This window comes from Pseudorca crassidens, chromosome 3, assembly GCF_039906515.1.
Source record: "Pseudorca crassidens isolate mPseCra1 chromosome 3, mPseCra1.hap1, whole genome shotgun sequence".
Taxonomy (NCBI): Eukaryota; Metazoa; Chordata; class Mammalia; order Artiodactyla; family Delphinidae; genus Pseudorca; species Pseudorca crassidens.
In genome coordinates this window covers 95099772-95118740 of record NC_090298.1, presented here as the reverse complement: position 1 = coordinate 95118740, position 18969 = coordinate 95099772, and the positions used below count along the sequence as shown (strand labels likewise).

At 36.6% G+C, this 18969-nt stretch overlaps 1 protein-coding gene across 8 annotated transcripts in view; it reads right to left on the bottom strand.

The window, feature by feature from the left end:
- The window catches only part of AP3S1 (adaptor related protein complex 3 subunit sigma 1), a 74962-nt gene that overhangs the window by 14448 nt on the left and 41545 nt on the right, over nt 1-18969 (bottom strand). For 6 of the 8 annotated variants that reach the window (XR_010942068.1, XM_067731479.1, XM_067731478.1 and 3 more), the window contains 2 exons: nt 16376-16447; nt 641-748 (listed from right to left, as the gene is read on the bottom strand). Coding sequence is in view for 7 of the 8 variants with exons in the window: in XM_067731479.1 (XP_067587580.1) it covers nt 641-748; nt 16376-16447 (180 nt within the window). In the remaining variant the exon portion in view is untranslated. Of the gene's footprint in view, nt 1-640; nt 749-4125; nt 9592-11719; nt 14453-16375; nt 16448-18969 lie in introns of those variants that run through there. The other 2 variants (XM_067731475.1, XM_067731473.1) reach the window with 2 other exon arrangements.

Sequence of the window (18969 nt, the reverse complement as noted above, 5' to 3'; positions counted from 1 at the left end):
TTAGCAGCACGAAGTTAGCTGTATATAACTAACCAAATCTTTCTCTTCTAGAATGCAATAAAAGCCATGAATACGTGTATCATTATATGGAATGTATGATTTAGCTAACTTGTCAGTGACCTTTGGGAAGGATCCAGAATTAAAAGATTAGAGCACTGAATTTCTTTTTTCAATGTGCACTCAGGCCTACTAAGCACCCATTATAACACTACTTCCTTATGAGAATTCCATTTTCTCTCCTTTCCTTTTGCAGAAATAGTTTTATAAAACACTAAATTTATATATCTTTAGAAAATCAGTTCTAAGACTTCCTTGATAATTAATGACTAAGGTTTAATGACAAATATTGATTGCATTATTCATAATTTCTTTTTTAAGCAACAAGAATTGGGAATTTTATTCATTACCCAAAGCAATTACGACTGTGGCTAAAAGAATACACAAAACTATTTGGTGGATAGTGGTCACAGAACATTTAACATACTAAAATGTGTATATTCCACTTCTGTTTAAAATTGAATAAGCATACCAGCTGTACCTAAAGGGTGATACTGAAGGACAAACAGTGAAAGCTACAAATCATGCATAATTTATGATCATGCTTACTACCTTCATCAACTAAAGCACTTTCCATTCTTACCTCAGATTTCTCCAGTTTATTTTGTGCATCAATTTGTGTAACAATCTCATTCATGTTGGTCTCCAATACCATTCCCCCCATCACCATTTCTGCAAGAATATTGTGAACCTAAAGAAAGAAAATTCACTATAAGAATGTTTCATGATCCCAGTAATTTTTCTTTCAAATACTGCTGTTTTATGAGCTGTAAAACAAAAATAATTTGGAGTGGAGACTCATAATACACTTATGTCACTACTGTGAAGCCTTAGGCAATTATACAAACCTCTTTAAATCTTAGTTTAATGAGCTGTAAAACAGAGATAATAATAGTACCTCCTTCATAGACTGATGAAAAGATTAAGTGAGGTCAGTGACCATGGAAGTGCCCAAAACAAAGTAAATAATCAATAAACATTAGCTACCATTATAGTATCAGGATTAATGCTAAAAAAAAAAAATGACCCATAAGGCCTTTTATACCTGATTCTTAGTCAGTAATTATTAAGTTGTTTTATGCTCAAGGTACTCAATGAGGCTATGTGGCATTCCTACAAGCTCTAGATTTAAAATGAAGTAAAAGTTTCTTTATATTACAGGTACTTTAATAATGCTTTTACCCCAAAGCCCTCTCTATATATCTAATTACTCAGATTTTTTATGATCAAATACATCTTACAATGACAAAAAACAACATTTTCCATTGGGGAGAAAAACTATAACCCAGGTGTTTTGTCATAAGGTATTTTACTGGATCAAAAATCACCAAGTCAAAGCTGGAGTGTCACAGAAGAGTATACTGTGCTATAATTTCTAAAAAGTAATGTGGCAGCATTAAGAATGGAGACTCTGAAATTAGAAAGGTATAAATACTGACTCTATCACTTATTAGTTGTATACCCTTCAGAAGTTAGTTACTTGACCTCTCTGTTATCTTATCTGTAAAAGAGAGGTAGAAATAGTATGGGTACCTCATAGAATTATCATAAGGATTAAATAAATTCAAGTGAAATACCTAATAGGTGCTTAAAAAAAAAAACTAATAGGTATTTTAAACAAAAACTTTTAAAAATTAAATATATAATTATACTGTTTGATTTTCATTCCTTTTTAAGATTTCATGCAAATGTACTCATGATTTTTAAAATTCCTATTATTTATTGATGTTTCATTTTGGAAAGATGGACACCTCACATACCAATTTTGAAGAATTACAGAAATTACTTTTCCTTAGCAAACAAAACCAGAAGCTACAATTGTTTTAAACAATAGTGCTAAATATCATCACTTCTACTACTATCTTTTCTGTTACTAGATACCATTTATTAAAACTCTGTTTTGATGCTGCACTTACAGTATCTGATTTAATTCTCACATTAACCTTTGTTACAGCTGAGAGAATAAACCAGCTCACTCAAGACGCATAAGCTAATATGTGGCAAATCAATGACTCAAACCTAAATCTGAGTGATCTAAGTCCAATACTTTGCTTTCTTCTGTTAACAATAATAAATGAAATTGATACAGCAAATCATAATCTATGAAAATTCAATTAAAGGTCAAGAAGATAACTAGGTGATAAAATAAAATTACCTTATAATAGGTAATAGGTACTATATGCATAAAAAGTGTTCAGAAAGAAAGGCCACGGCCAGGGGACAGAGATTCATTAAAACTTCTGTTTTAGCAGTCGAAATTCCTCTTTTTTGTGTGTGTGTGTTATGCGGGCCTCTCACTGTTGTGGCCTCTCCCATTGCGGAGCACAGGCTCCGGACGCGCAGGCTCAGCGGCCCAGCCGCTCCACATGTGGGATTCTCCCAGACCGGGGCACGAACCCGTGTCCCCTGCATTGGCAGGCGGACTCTCAACCACTGCGCCACCAGGGAAGCCCCCCTCTTTTCTTTTTAAAACAAATTCTTATGCAATAGCATGACTTATATGCTGATAGAAGTGTAACAACTCCACCACCCCCGTTTTGCTCAGGCTTTCTTATGGGTTCATCCCTACATATACATTGTACTATTGCCTTTCGAAACATCTCAGAACACAAGCACTAGATTGGTGGAAACTACAGATTTCAGTAATACTGAAATATCTACCAACTTTAGAGGTAACAAAATATGAGCAGCCTACAAATGTGGGTCGTATGTAAAAAATTCTAAGAAATGTATGTAAATTTGTCCTTAAAGTAAAAATAATTCCTATGAAAGCCAGTTCAGATCCAGAAGAGACAGAAAATAGAATTGAAGGGCCTGTGAGCTAAATTCTTAAACATAATCTCACTTATTATAAAGATAATAAATGCCTAAAGAGTGTATTCTCAGTGAGGAGGTACAATACGTTATGTAGAAATTTAAGGAGAGGGCTTCCCTCGTGGCACAGTGGTTAAGAATCCGCTTGCCAATACAGGGGACACGGGTTTGAGCCCTGGTCCGGGAATATCCCACATGCCTCAGAGCAGCTAAGCCTGTGTACCACAACTACTGAGTCTGCAAGCCACAACTACTGAGCCCATATGCCACAACTACTGAAGCCTGCATGCCTAGAGCCCATGCTCCACAACAAAGAGAAGCCACCACAATGAGATGCCCGCACACTGCAACAAAGAGTAGGCCCTGCTCGCTGCAACTAGAGAAAGCCCATGCACAGCAATGAAGACCCAATGCAGCCAAAAATAAATTAAAAAAATAAATTTAAATAAATAAATAAGAAATTTAAGGAGATAAACATCGTGGGAATGAGAACTATTAATTGGAAGGCTACTCCAATACTATTCAGGTTATGGTGTCCAAAGTAAGGTATGTCACATGTGGAGGGGAAATTAAGAAGGTGAACATGTCTATTGATAGAAAAATTCATATTCCAAGAATTGAGAAGAATTTTTGGCAGACTTAATATGAGAAAGAGGATGATAAAGGTCTGCTTTTAGCTTAGCCCTAACTCATATGGTTGACATATTTCAGTATTTTGTTTTATAAATTTTACTTAAAACAGATTTTTATGGAAATAAAAGGGTATGCTTATAATACAACTCATCTACTAAACTGCTTTGATGTTCACCTAAAAGTTCAACGAGTTTTCACTCTCTCTTATGAATTATTATAGGTATTTAAGTGTTTAAAAAGTGGCAAATACCACACTAACAGTGTATTTTTGCCTTTTTCTTCTGGACATAGACTGTAACTTCTAAATTACATTTTTATTTTTTTTAAATCACAATATAAGCCATACAGAAACTTATATATAAAAATAGTCTCTACCATCCTCTGCTTCTGTTATTAGGTCCCTCTAAAGATAATCACAGTTAATTGTATCTTATATACCCTTCCAGAAAACTTGTTACGCATATACTTGTTATATGTGTGTGTGTATATATCTAATGTACACAAATGAGATCACATTGTACACATTATTCCCACAGTTCTACAAGAAAATAAAGATTGAATTGTTGGTGCTTTGTGACCACCTAGAGGGGTGGGATAGGGAGGGTGGGAGGGAGGGAGACGCAAGAGGGAAGAGATATGGGGATATATGTATATGTATAACTGATTCACTTTGTTATAAAGCAGAAACTAACACACCATTGTAAAGCAATTATACTCCAATAAAGATGTTAAATGGGGAAAAAAAAAGAATGACAAAAAAACCGACTGAATTGAAAGTTAGAGGCAAGAGAAAATGAGCATTATGAGTTAATAAAATAATAAAAGTTACTGGAGCCAGATATATGTACAAGAATAAGAATGATCAATGAAACTGCTGGTAAGAGCAAAGAAAAATACAAAACTAAAATGGTGAATCTACACTATTATCACACACCTAAAAGTGAGAAATATACAGGTTCCTCAGAAATATTGATAAGTTATTAAATGAACAAATGAGAGGGACAGAACGATATCTATAATATGGTCCCACTGAGGTATACTAAAAAAAATTGCACACATACACACACTTGGATATACCCAGAAAAATTCTGGAAAGGCACGAAAATAATTAGAAAAAAAAAAAGACTTTATTGTTTTAAGAGCAGTTTTAGGTTCACAACAAAATTAAGAGGAAGGTACAGAAACTTTCCCATACATACAGCCTGGCCTCTGACATGCACAGCTTACCCAGAGTGGTAAATATATTACAACTGATGAACCTACACTGACACATCATAACCACCCAAAGTCATAGTCTACCTCAAGAGCTCTCTTTTGGTGGTGTACATTCTATGGGTTTGGATAAATATGATATATATCTATCATTATGGTATCACACAGAGTATCCTAAATATCCTCTATGCTCCACCTATTCACTCATCCCCCTCCCTCCCCAAGCCTGACAACCACTAATCTTTTCAGTATATGCATAGTTTTACCTTTTCCAGAATGTCATATAGTTGGAATCACACAGTACATAGCCTTTTCTGATTGGTTTCTTGCACTTAGTAATATGCATTTTAAGGTTCCTCAATGTCTTTTCATAGTTTGATAGTTCATTTATTTTTAGCACTGAATAAAATTCCATTGACTGAATATAACACAGCTTGTTTATCCATTTACCTACTGAAGGACATCTTGGTTGCTTTAAAGTTTTGGCAACTATGAAAAGAGTTGCTATAAACATCCATGTGCAGGCTTTTGTATAGACATAAGTTTTCAACTCTTTTGGGTAAATACCACGGAGCACGATTGCTGGATTGCATGATAAGAGTATGTTTAGTTTTTTAAGGTATCGCCAAACTGTCTTCCAAAGTGACTGTATCATTTTGCATTCACACCAGAAATGAATGAGAATTCCTGTTGCTTCACATCCTTACCAGCATTTGGCGTTGTCAGTATTCTGGATTTTGACCATTCCAATAGCTATATAATGTGCTGCAAATATTTTTTAATAGATAGTAGTTGCCTAAAGAATGGGACTGGAGGACTGAGGAAGAAAGGAGACTTAGCTTTCTTTCATAGTTTTTGTTTGTTTGTTTGTTTATTTGTTTTGAAAACTTTTAACACGAGCATATATTGCTTAAAAAAAAAAAACCTTCCTAAAGAGTAAGAGAGATCATTCAGAGGAACAATATTAAAGGTAATGGCCATGTACCTATTTAAGTTATTTAAGAGGTAGCTCAAAGGTGTTGAATATTTGTTAGTGATAAGAGAAGCATGCCACTTTTTACATGTGTTAAACAATAAGTCTTTCTATGTGTCAATGCAGAACCTGAGACTTTGGCTTAAAACTACTGTAACATATAAGATTAAGTGGTCTCTATATTATTTTATTATTATTTACAAAATATTATAATGCACATAGTTGGCATCTAATAAATATTAGATGCCAACACTTCTTTCTTCAAAATCATTTATCTCAATTATCTTAAAATTCAAATGTTAAAAGAACACGGCATTTTTTGTACTTAGTCTAACTACCCCATCAGTAAACCATATTTATTAAATATTTATATACAGTGCTTACAGACAGCAGCATCTTAGTTGCGTAAAGCCTACATAATCACTGGAGAGTAAATGAAGATTAAATCAAACACATTTCACTGTTTTTTTTTTGTTTTTTTTTTTGCCACACTGCACAGCATGTGGGATCTTAGTTCCCCGACTAGGGATCGCACCCACCCTCCCTGCATTGGAAGCATGGAGTCAACCACTGGATCACCAGGGAAGTCCTACATTTCACTTTTTAACAGTTACAGGTCAACCAGGCAGAACCAAGCATCTAAAAACAAAAAAATGAAAGGAAGTCAAATTACATAGAGCCCTTTCTATGGATTGTCACTTGTTTTCAAAGCATAAAGCTACTTTACTATAACTTATGCTAGAAATGAGGTCCTTTGCACCAAACATCTTTTAATTTGACTACGTTAATATCTTACTACAGGGGTGGTCAAGTAAAATACGGCATATACGTTCTACACAATATTTCACTTAAGAATAAAGCTGATACATATATATTGATATGGAAGGATCTAAAGAGAGATGAAGTCAATAAAGCAAGGCATAGAACATTACGTGAAATAAAAACATGCTTTATCACTCACTGAACCAAGAGAACTATGCATATCTTTGGAAACATATAGAAAGAAAGTCTGGAAGCCTACCTAGACAAACTATTAAGAGAAATTACTTCAGGGAAGTGGGGTAGTGGTGAATAGGTATAAAGAAGGGGACAAGGTAAGAAGAACTTTCATGTTTAATCATATAGCCTTCAGTACTATTTGACTTCTTTGTTTCAAGAAATTTAAGTATTATTATTGTAATTTAAAAATAATAAAATATATGAATAACACTGTAATGTTAATGGTGTGTGTCTGTGAGACAGACAAACACAGACACAGGCAGACAGACACCACACATCTTCCTAAAACAATTACTTGAGGACTGGGGTAAGAACATATTCTTCACATAACCCTGCAAAGTGTTAAGCACTCAATAAATATTTTGTAAAATGTGTTTTGCAAGGAACACCTCCCTCTTCTCCTCTTGAAAAAGAAAACTGAACAGGAGTTTTAAAAGGAGTTGAAGGGGAGGCAAAGCAGAGTTATAAGTCTACTCTAAAGACCGTAATACTGTAAGAAATGATTTTTTTTATTATTAAGAAAATAGCCGATTTTGATGAAATGACACATTATTTTAAATATGTTAGCAAATTTCCATTTATGTACCTGTGGGTCATAGTCTTACTAATTTGATAATAAAATGTTAAGACATGTATTTTCTAATAAAAATTTAAATAATGTACCTCAAGTAATCTATTAATACCTGTATTTATAATTCTAAATGGTCTAAACCTCACTTCACGTTTTGATATTTCTTCAAATGTAAGTACAACTGATCATAAAAAACATCATTACTTTACATACCACTGAAAAGGAAAAGTGCTGACAATTAAATTATGACAAGCAGCCAGCCCCGCTGCCTCAACCCCGCCAGGGTAGCGGCCAAGCAGAGGGCTGTTGGGGGCGAGGTACGCATGGGGTCTTCAGATGCCTGCCTCCCACCCACCTGCTGCTGCCAGAGCAGTAGGAGGACAGAGCGACCTACTCCACTGCTCTAGGGACTTTCCTGGTGGCACAGTGGTTAAGAACCTGTCTGCCAACGCAGGGGACACGGTTCGAGCCGTGGTCTGGAAAGATCCCACATACCATGGAGCAACTAAACCTGTGCACCACAACTACTGAGCCTGCGCTCTAGAGCCCATTAACCACAACTACTGAGCCCTCGTGCCACAACTACTGAAGCCCGCGTACCTAGAGCCCATGCTCCGCAACAAGAGAAGCCACGGCAAGGAGAAGCCCGTGCACCACAACAAAGAGTAGCCCCCACTTGCTGCAACTACAGAAAGTCTGTGTGCAGCAACGAAGACCCAATGCGGGAAAAGAAAATAAATTTAAAAAATAAAATGTAACTACCAGAAAAAGTAAAAAAAAAAAAAAAATTATGGCAAGCTATAGAATTGTAAATGCATACTGATCTCAAAAATGTTAAAATGTGAAAGAAAATCAGCATTTTAGAATCAACGAAGTATGATATTTTCTTGTCATGCTTTAGCTCTATGGGTATTTATAAATAAAAGATATAATGAAAAAATTTAAGTAAGAAAATGTATGTCTTTGGGTTTTACTGGAGTCACTACCAACATTTAAAAAAAAATAGCTTCAGAAATACATCCTCTCAAAATATATTTATCAGAACTTCATTAAATCTAAAAATATATTAAATTTTTGTATAATTATTCTCCAACAGGATAGCTGACATATCAAAGTGTTATATAAATCAAAACTTTCACCTGGGGACTTCTCTGGTGGCACAGTGGTTAAGAATCCGGAGCAACTAAGCCCTTGCACCACAACTACTGAGCCTGAGCTCTAGAGCCAGCGAGCCACAACTACTGAGCCTGTGTGCTGCAACTACTGAAGCCTGTGCGCCTAGAGCCCGTGCTCCACAACTAAGAGAAGCCACTGCAGTGAGAAGCCCGCGCACCACAACGAAGAGTAGACCCCACTCGCTGCAACTAGAGAAAACCCGCATGCAGCAACGAACACAGCCAAAAAATCAAAACAAAACAAAACTTTCACTTGATAATACCATTAACCTGAAGAAAGTGTTTGCTAAGGAAATAATCAGTTCTAGGTATGTGGATAATATCTTGAGATTGATGCAGTTGAGCAGGTTCTCCTGCTAAAGAGCATAATCCCCACACAAACTTCTCTCTTCTTTAATATTATATCATGAAAGAGAAGTCTAAAGTATGACAATTTTGTAAGTAATTTTGAAAGGAATTAAGAGTATATTTTGTTAGCCATCAAAATTTTGATAAGATTTTCAAGACAAAATAGAAAGGTTAAGTATATAACATACTTTAACATACTATAATATACTACTAATAATGAGACATTTGTTAATTGCTGACCAATGGAAAGCAACAGTGGTATAGTAATTTAAAGCAACAGGTAAAGGAATTCCCTGGTGATCCAGTGGTTAGGATGCAGCGCTTCCACTGCAGGGGCACAGGTTTAATCCCCGATTGGGGAACTAAGATCCCAAAAGCCGTGCTGTGTGGCCAAACAGAAAACAAAAATAAATAGAGTAATAGGTAAGAGTAATTGTATTTTGTTGCACAATGCATTTTATACTCACACTGAATATGAATGTTTCAAATTGGAAAATTCAAAATATTCAAGTCTGAAAAACTAGAAAGCTGTTCTACTTGCTATTCTATATTTTGGGTTGATTATACAGAAATCCTTTTTAAAGGCTGCTTATCATAAGGGTCATGGATGCTCATTAAAAGAACTTAGGGGCTTCCCTGGTGGCGCAGTGGTTGAGAGTCCGCCTGCCGACGCAGGGGACACGGGTTCGTGCCCCGGTCCGGGAAGATCCCACATGCCGCAGAGCAGTTGGGCCCGTGAGCCATGGCCACTGAGCCTGTGTGTCCGGAGCCTGTGCTCCGCAACGGGAGAGGCCACAACAGTGAGAGGCCTGCATACCGCAAAAAAAAAAAAAAAAAAAAAAGACCTTAGAATACTCCTGGCTTCTGTGTTATTATTGACTTATATTTTAATGCTACAATTTTTTTTTCATTTTAATCTCATAAGTACTTTAAGAGTCAATGTTCTTTTATCCATACCCATAAATTTACTTCTTTCTTTGCTTCTTCCCTCTTCAACTCACTCCTTATATTTCAGATTTCTTTCCGTGTAAATTGCCCTCTTTAGAATTTCATTTAGTCCAAAGGCTTGCTGGTTGCAAATTTCCTCATTATTTCTCAAATAATGTTTTTATTTCACCCATAATCTTGAAAGATGGTTTTGCTAATTTTAGAACTACAGTTGACAGTTACTTTCTTTCAACACAACATCTTCTAACTTCTGTGGTTGCTGTTGAGAAGTCACTTCCCAGCCTGACCACTGCTCTTGTGAAAGTAATACGTCTTTTATTTCTGGATGATTTTAAGAGCTCTCTCTCTGCTATTCAATTTTACTATCATTAGTCTATGTGTAGATTTCCTTTTATTTATTCTGCTTGTGATTCTTTTATCTGTGGATTGGCATCTTCCATTAATTCTGAAAAATTCTCAGCCATTAGATACTCAGATATTGAATATGCCTCGTTCTTTCTCTCTTTTTCATTAGATATTTCTTGCTCTATCTTCCCTGACCTGTAAACTGTATTTCACATTTTCAGGCTTTCTTGTCCTTTTATGCTGCATTATGGACAATGTATTCTACCTTTCTATTTACTCAGATATGTTTATGTTTAAACCCATCCACTGAAAATTTTAATTTTGACATTTTTCTCTTCTAGAAATTTCATTAATTTCTTTTTCAAATCATCTAAGTTTTTAAAAAGTACTTTTATTTACTGCAATTTTTTTTATCAGGTTTGACTTTCTAACAACTTGCTCAGTAGAAGAGGGGTGCCAAGCATTTGACTAGTGCTGGCAGGTGAGGGTGAAGCCCGGCATGTCTGGCTTTGAATGGCCCAGCCAGGAGCTGGGTTATAGAAAGGAAGGATTAAGCAAATTAAGTAAATGCATCAACAATAATACAAATAATAGGAATGAGAATAATCTCTCACTGTCAGAGAAGCAAAGTGCAGATATGGAAAAGATGAAGGCTAGAATAAATTCTGTAGTGTTGCACTAGACGCTGGGGTATTAAGAAGAACTCAATGATTTTTAATATATATAAAGATATAGAAATAGGCAGGGGTGTGTGTGTGTGTGTGTGTACATACATCTATTTCCTAGCTTGGTTCTCTGAGAACCAGAAGTAATAATCACACCTCTACCAACTAGCATACATGTTGCTAGGACTGTCATTTCTATACATCATCATCCACTAAAAGGAACCTTACAGAGAGAACACTAACATGAGGGCTAAGGCAAAAAATATATACGACGCTCTGCCCATAGAAAAGGTGGAGAAACAATGATCAACCTCATAATTACAAGCACCTCCATCCAGACTATGGCTTCTCCATACCATTTCCCACTTTAAAAAAAAAAAAAATCAGGGCTCCTAGAAGGAATGACTGATAACATATCTAGAGCCAGAAATAAATAAAGTGAACCTGGAACATCTAGTTGTACCAGAACACAAAGCAGCTATCAAAGTCCATGGAGGGGGAGAGGGGTCATGTCAAAAGAACCCAGAAGACAACGTGAAGGGGTTCCCCCACTGGCCAAAGATAGGGCAATTTGAGCATCAAAAAGAATAATATCCACAGTGGATTAAAACAAATCAATTATGTTAAAATTCGTATGTCACAAGGGTACTAAAAAAGAAATTCAATGATCACTTCTGGTGACTGCTAGGGAACCAAATGTTATGGAAACTGGTTAATAAAGGGAAATACTCTAGAATTTATCCTGTCTTTCCTATATAAGCTGTACTTTTTTTTTTTTTTTTTTGCAGTATGCAGGCCTCTCACTGTTGTGGCCTCTCCCGTTGCGGAGCACAGGCTCCGGACGCACAGGCTCAGCGGCCATGGCTCACGGGCCCAGCCACTCTGCAGCATGTAGGATCCTCCCGGACCGGGGCACGAACCCATGTCCCCTGCATTGGCAGGTGGACTCTCAACCACTGCGCCACCAGGGAAGCCCCAAAGCTGTACCTTTTTAAACGCATCATCTCTAACTTTTAATGGATTGTTTCATTCAATTCACACTTACTATACTGAATAATACATTTATTTTAAATGATTTTCCTTTCCCCCAAAGTTGGTTGTCTTGATCAGATTTTATTTATATTATTTCCCCCTTTTAAATCAGAGATTCTACTGTTTATAATTTTTATTAATGAAAACTATCTCTTTCCTTGCTCTTTTAATCAAATATGACTTTATTCTTATTTGTAAAATATCAAGTCTTTCTACCACTGAGATGCCTTGTTTTCCTACTAAATGCTCTGTTATTCCCTACTCTCCTTTCCCCCAGGTGGATAACAGCTTCAAAATACTTTTATAATGCATGCTAAATACTTCATATTCTCTTACCTTTTCCTTCATGTTTTCTATCTCTTAATCTTTCAATTATATGCTTTGAGATTATTTCCTGCATTCATCTTCTATCTGTAATTCAAGCCTCAACTGTGACCATTCTCTTCTTTAAACTCTATAGTTTGAAAACACATTTTTAAGCCCCAGGAAGACCTTTTCGAATTGCATCTCCTTAAGCACTTTTTACCATTTTAAAATTTCAAGTGTTCACTGATCTCCTGTGGTAGTTCTTTTTCACGGAGCATATGTTCTGATTGTTCAGCCTGTTCCTCATCTCTCTGTTGAGATGGCATTCTTTTTTCTCTGTCGGCTCACTGGTACCTAGGTGTGGTTGCTGAGATACTCTTAATGGTTAGATTTCTTCAGGTGGTGAAAGGAAAAGGAGATTCTCACTCTGTGTCCTGTGGTTTAAGGATAGGCTATCAAACTCCTTAAGAGGGACTGGGCTAGAGGAAACCTCTCCACTCTCACTCTTAATTCTTCATTCTCCTGGCCTGGAGGGTAGGAAAGACACTGAGGCCTCCAATCAGATCTCCCTTAGCCTGATCTTCTGGGGGATGGGGGGAATGCAGGGAGGAGTAGACAGAGCACTTTTATAGCTGTCCATACATGTCATACATGCTCCAAACCAAGCTCTTTATAAATCTTCAGCTCTTTCATCTTTGCCCTGGGATTTGATGCTGTGCTGCAGTAGTGGTGACAACCTGGGGCTGCCCAATTAAAGCCACAGTGTTCAGGAAATGGGCAGGTAACACAGTTGCGCAAATAAGCAGACCTTCCCAGCAAACCCACAGTGGCCATGCAGTATAAGAAATAAACCAAGTTACTCATATTTTAGGTGTTATTACCACAGCATAACTTAGCTGTAATAAAGAGTCTGACTCCATTTTTGATGCCTGCCTGCTGACAGCTTTCAAATCCCACTGTTCTCCCTTCCTCTTCTGCCCACATGTGGGCAAACTGATAAAGTCCAGGTGCTCCTTCCTCTGCACTGGCGGGAAGTTTAAATTACATAAGACCTGCCTGGCCTGCATGTGGAAACCCTCAACCCAGCCCTACCCCCTAACCACATAAAACCCCAAGATAGTCGCTGTTCCTTGTTTTCCCCCCAAAAGCTTATTATGTGAACGATAAACCTTTTCAGATCAGATCCTCTTGGTGTACATGTGGTATCTTCAGTCTCTACATCCAAATCAATTTTGGGCAGGGGGTGCTGTTCCACTACTTCAGGGTGACTACAAATATTAGCTTATGTGACTGATACACAAATTAGTACTTGAAGGTTTGTAATGAGAAACTGATAACAATCACAATAAAGGAAAAGACATTGACTTAGGGGTTGGGCAGTAGGCCACATGGAAATTATATCGGAGGCTAGAAAGTTAGTGATCCATGCTTGTAGTGGCCAAACATTTGGCAAAACTATCATGTGTGATAGTTTGAAAAGCAGATAAATTTACCCATGAAAACTCTTTTCTCTTTGACATAAAAACTGATGATTTTCCAGATACCGGCAGCTTTGTCACCATGGATTCCAGACTGACAGCATGTGGGACATGATAAACATACTGTGTAAATTAGAAATACTCGGATATTGTTACTGCAGCATAAACTAGCCCATCCTGACTGATAACAAAAGGGGTATTCTTTACAACTTCCTCCTTCCCTCTATCCAAGTGTAGTATAACAGCACACAGAGGATTGTGTACAAAACTCTGTATTTGCTCCTAGGAAGAAATGAGTTGAGCTATTTAGGAGATCTCTGACTGTTGGAAGGTCCAGGGCTGCTTGAAAGTTGAAAACAAGCCTACTTTCATAGAAGGGCTGAAAACAAGACTAGCATTGTTTTAGACAGAGAGTACAGAGACAGGAAATGTCTATTTTACTGGTCTCTAACTCTTGTTATACTGAAGCTTTTTTCTCATTGCATTGAAAAAAAATTAAAACAAGAGTTTAGGCCAGCTAATTCTGGCAGGTTTCAAAACAGTGATACACTGTTGTGTGAAATGAACAGGCTATACAGACTACATATGTGATCCTATTTTTGATTTTTTTAAAGACATATTTGTTTCAGTACTCATTTGTACAAAAAAGTCTAGAACTACACATACTCTAAAATGTTAACACTAGTGTTAATTAAAAAAAGGAGGCGAGGGCTTCCCTGGTGGCGCAGTGGTTGCGAGTCCACCTGCCGATGCAGGGGACACGGGTTCGTGCCCCGGTCCGGGAAGATCCCACATGCTGCGGAGCGGCTAGGCCCGTGAGCCATGGCCGTTGAGCCTGCATGTCCGGAGCCTGTGCTCCGCAACAGGAGAGGCCACAGCAGTGAGAGGCCCACATACTGCAAAAAAAAAAAAAAAAAAAAAAGGAGGCAATTAGACTGAGGCGGCTCTAATACATAAGCAAAGCACAACCTCAGCCTAAAATGCCTCAAGGTTAAGAAATCAACACCTAAGAGCAACCAATCACAAACAGCCACCTTGGCTTTCCCAAATAATACAGGTGCTTAAGCAATAGCCAATCAGATAATTCCCTTGCTTTGCTTCTGCCTCTTCTCTATAAACGTCTTTCCCCTAGCTCCTGTCAGCGGAATATTCCTAACCACTTCCGGTTTGGTGCTGACCAATTTGAATCAATTTTTACTCAAATAAACTCTTAAAATTTTTAGTGTGCCTCAGTTTATCTTTTAATACTAGGCAATCTCTGAAATTGAGATAGCGGCTATTTATTCTCCTCTTATTTATATTTTCTGATTTTTCTAAAATGAACATATATTTACATAAAATAGAAGTTTTAAAAACACTGTGTATCATGTATGGAAGTTGTATATATGTAGAGCTTAATTTTCCTATTAAGGAAAACTTTTATTCTCTGCTACAAATGTGACAACTTTACTCTTGCTACAATATTTTACAATAGAATCTTCAATTTTCTCAAAAAATTGCTAGATGCAACATGTAAGCTAGTGATCTTTGAGCAGTCATTTTAAAAATAGAATTTTAAACATTTTAACCATGTATCAAAACATATTTTAGAATATTGTGAACCTTAATGCCTAAAAATAACAGGAGTCTTTGTAAGTGCAAATAGCATAAGACAGATAATAGAGAAAAGCAGTAGAAAACTAAAATAATTCTCTTAAAAATATCAAGTTTAAGTTCTATATCCAAAATGAGTCAATATATGAAATTAAATCATTTAGTAAATGAGAAATATGATCTAAAGGACGAGCTAATAGTAAATGTATTCTTTTGATGTTCACAAATAATATAATGCATTCCTTGTGCTGTATCTTGATTGTGGTACTGGTTACATAACTAAATGCACGTGCCAAAACTTAGGCAAATGTATGCTTAAAGCCACTGAATTTTCATGTGTGTAAATTACACTTCAATAAAGCTGATTTTTAAAAATCACAATTTTTTGCCAAAATTTTCAGATTATTTCCAGACAATTTAATTCAATGGCTTAACCATTCAAAACAGTCTGTTACATTATATGAACTTATAGAGAAAAAAAAAATCTATATATACTAAAAGTGGAATCTCTTCCTCGTAAATTTCCTATCCCCAATACCCAGTAATACTGGCTAGAGAATTTCAGTCATTCTTCCTTTCTCTCACCTCCTTTCAATAAGCCATCAAGTCCTATCAATTATATACTTTCTTTCATCCCTACTCTACTGCCTTAGTTCATTTCTTTCTGGACTACTGCAATAGACTTCTAATTGATTTCCTTGACTTTAATCTCCCACCTACCAATCCAACATCCTTAACACAGAAAAAAACAATTATCTTGCCCCCGCAAAAAATGAACAAACAAAGCAACGATAATGTTAATAGAAACTTGTTTTAAAAAACTAAATTGCTTCAGAACGAAGCCCAAAATCCATGTCACTAAAGGTACTTTAAGGCCTCATGATCAATATAAAATCCTCCCCTCACAAAAAGCATGTATTTTATATCTCTGTCTGTAGAGTCATCCTCTCCTTTTCTGTCTGTGAAATATCTACTAATCCCTAAAAAAATCCAGTTTAAATATAATTTCCTCCATTCCCACTGTCCTCCTCTAGATGTGAATTCCTCTAAGGCCATGGTCTGAACCTTCTTCACTAAGCACAGTGCCTGGCTCACAGTAAATATACGTATGAATTGAATAAAGGAATAAAAACAGTATTATTCACTAAATCTATTTTTACTTTGACAAATTAACATTTTTTTCTAAGATAAAAAACTCAGAAAATTTGATAATGTAGAAACTGTACCTTGTCTACATGGAAAATTAAATCCAGTTCACAGACGTTTTCAAAACACTTGTCTAATGTTTCCACAAATACCTAAAGAAAAGAAAAAAAAGGTTAAAAGCTTTTGAGAACTGAATAAGTTCATTCAAATCTATTACCTATAAGGCAGACAATTCTTAATTGTGAAGTAAAACTTCTAACTCTATTATCACATTTCTCTTTTTTAAATTAAAAACTGTATTAAGTGCAAAAGGAATAATTATAGCCTGTACATCTAAACTATTTTTCAATACATTAATAAATGAAATACAATAAACAAAATAAACTTCACTGAAAATTACTAAGACCTAAAAATTGTTAGCACCATTACTTACAAAAATACTGGAAAATACTCAAATCAGGCTCCCTATCTTCATATGAGGAAAAAAGAAAGCTTGTCATAAGTATCTATCAAGCTAGATGGGCACAGTCCAAGTCTCAACTACATCTAATATAGCCAATAATTTTTAATTAGCAAAACAGTATAAAAGATCACTGAAAATTAAACTTATGGAAAGAGCACAGACTCTGGAATCTGACTTACCTGGACTCAAACTCTGGTTCAAATACCTTGTACGACCTTGTGTGGGAAAGGGTTAACTCAGTAAGCCTGGGTTGTTCAACCCCTATATGTTCCCCAAAATGGCCTGTTTTCAGACGAGCCTTTGGCTAGTTCCTGGGAACTGAGCTCTGAGCCCTTGGAAAGTTCTGTCTGATAAGAGTATTTCTGCATGCTTGAGGCCCTGGGCCACACTGTACCAGCGTGAGCAGACAGTTTATGCTAACAGTGTGATTTTCAATGAACGTATTTTTTCTCTGAGGTTCTGGAGCTTAAGTAACCAAGGTCAGTCATGGAGGTGTCACAGGCCTATGTGACTGACCCCCAATAAAAATCCTGGAAACCAGGCTAGGGTGAGTTGCCTAGTTTGGAACACTTTGCACATGTCATCACATATCACTTCTGGGGGAATTAAGCACATCTTGTGTGACTCCAGTAGAAAGGGACAACACCTGGAAGCTTGGACCTGGTTTCCTCCATACTTCCCTTCATGTGCCTTTGATGGTTTTACTCTGTATACTTTCACTGTAATAAACCCTAACCATAAACATAGCAACTTCTGAGTCCTGTGATTCCTAGCAAATCACTGAGATGGTCTTGGGGACCTCTGATACAAACTTTCAAAAATTAATCTCTTAGGGCTTCCCTGGTGGCGCAGTGGTTGAGAGTCCGCCTGCCGATGCAGGGGACACAGGTTCGTGCCCCGGTCCGGGAAGATCCCACATGCCGCGGAGCGGCTGGGCCCGTGAACCATGGCCACTGAGCCTGCGCGTCCGGAGCCTGTGCTCCACAACGGGAGAGGCCACAACAGTGAGAGGCCCGCGTAGCACAAAAAAATAAAATAAAATAAATAAATAAAATTAATCTCTTAAGTTCCACTTTGCATAGTTGTCACTATTCTATCACTATTTCTGTATCCACTACCCTTCTCAGTGAATTTTCACAGATAGAATGACCATAAGTTTATCATTCGAACTGGGGGATATTAAGAGTAAAAGAGAGCATCTATTAATTATTATATTATAGTAACAGTATGCAATGTTATTGTACTATAATAATAACCTGGAACAACAGATGTAAACCAGGACTGTTCCAAGCAAACTGAAATGTATGGTCACTGTATTCATAGGTGATCCTACCGGACAGAGTAAAATCTAAACAACAGGCTTCTTGCTATAACTACTCCAATCTGAGGCCAATTTACACAGATCCACAATCCAAGGCTCCTTCCTGGCATCAATGTACATGAATAAGACAGGTGAAACAATGTATTTAACTATATGACCATGATCAACATCGTCTTAGACCAAGGGTTGGCAAACTTTCTCTGCAAAGGGCTGGAGAGTAAAGATTTTAATTTTGGGCTTTGTGGGTCATACAGTATAGCACAAAAGCAGTCACAGACAATACATAAACAAATGAGCATGGCTCTATTCCAATAAAACTTTATTTACAAAAATAGGTAGCAGGCTGAATTTGACCTGCAGGATGTAATTTGTTGATCCTTGACTTAGACTAGGAGAAATAAAAGATCAGTAGTAACCAAGAATATACAGCTTTATACATAGTTTCATTTATGACAAGGCAAGTTATTAAGATGACCAAGTGTGGGGCATACAAAGGTCATCCTCAAGTGAGTGCCTAGTTTGTTTCAATTATGTGGTAAGTAGAAAATATATATTGTTGAGTACCTATCCAAACTCCCAACTTCATCTGTTTCTCCTCAAGGTCTTGGTGACATGGTCCGTGAAATGACTTTATTCATTCTATTTCTAATTCTGACTCACTTTTCTTCTTCTTATAACACATTCTTTTTATGAGGACAGAATGGGATAATGCTGCTTGAACAAAGAATAAGCATTTAACAAATACTGACTTCTTGAGGAGTCCAAAAGAGAAAATTTTCCCATTGAGAAAGATGAATTTATTTTTGACACAGTATCTCTAACATGGAAGTGGTCTGAATACATTTATAAACTCATAGTTAAATAAGTTACAGGAAACAAAACCATTTAAG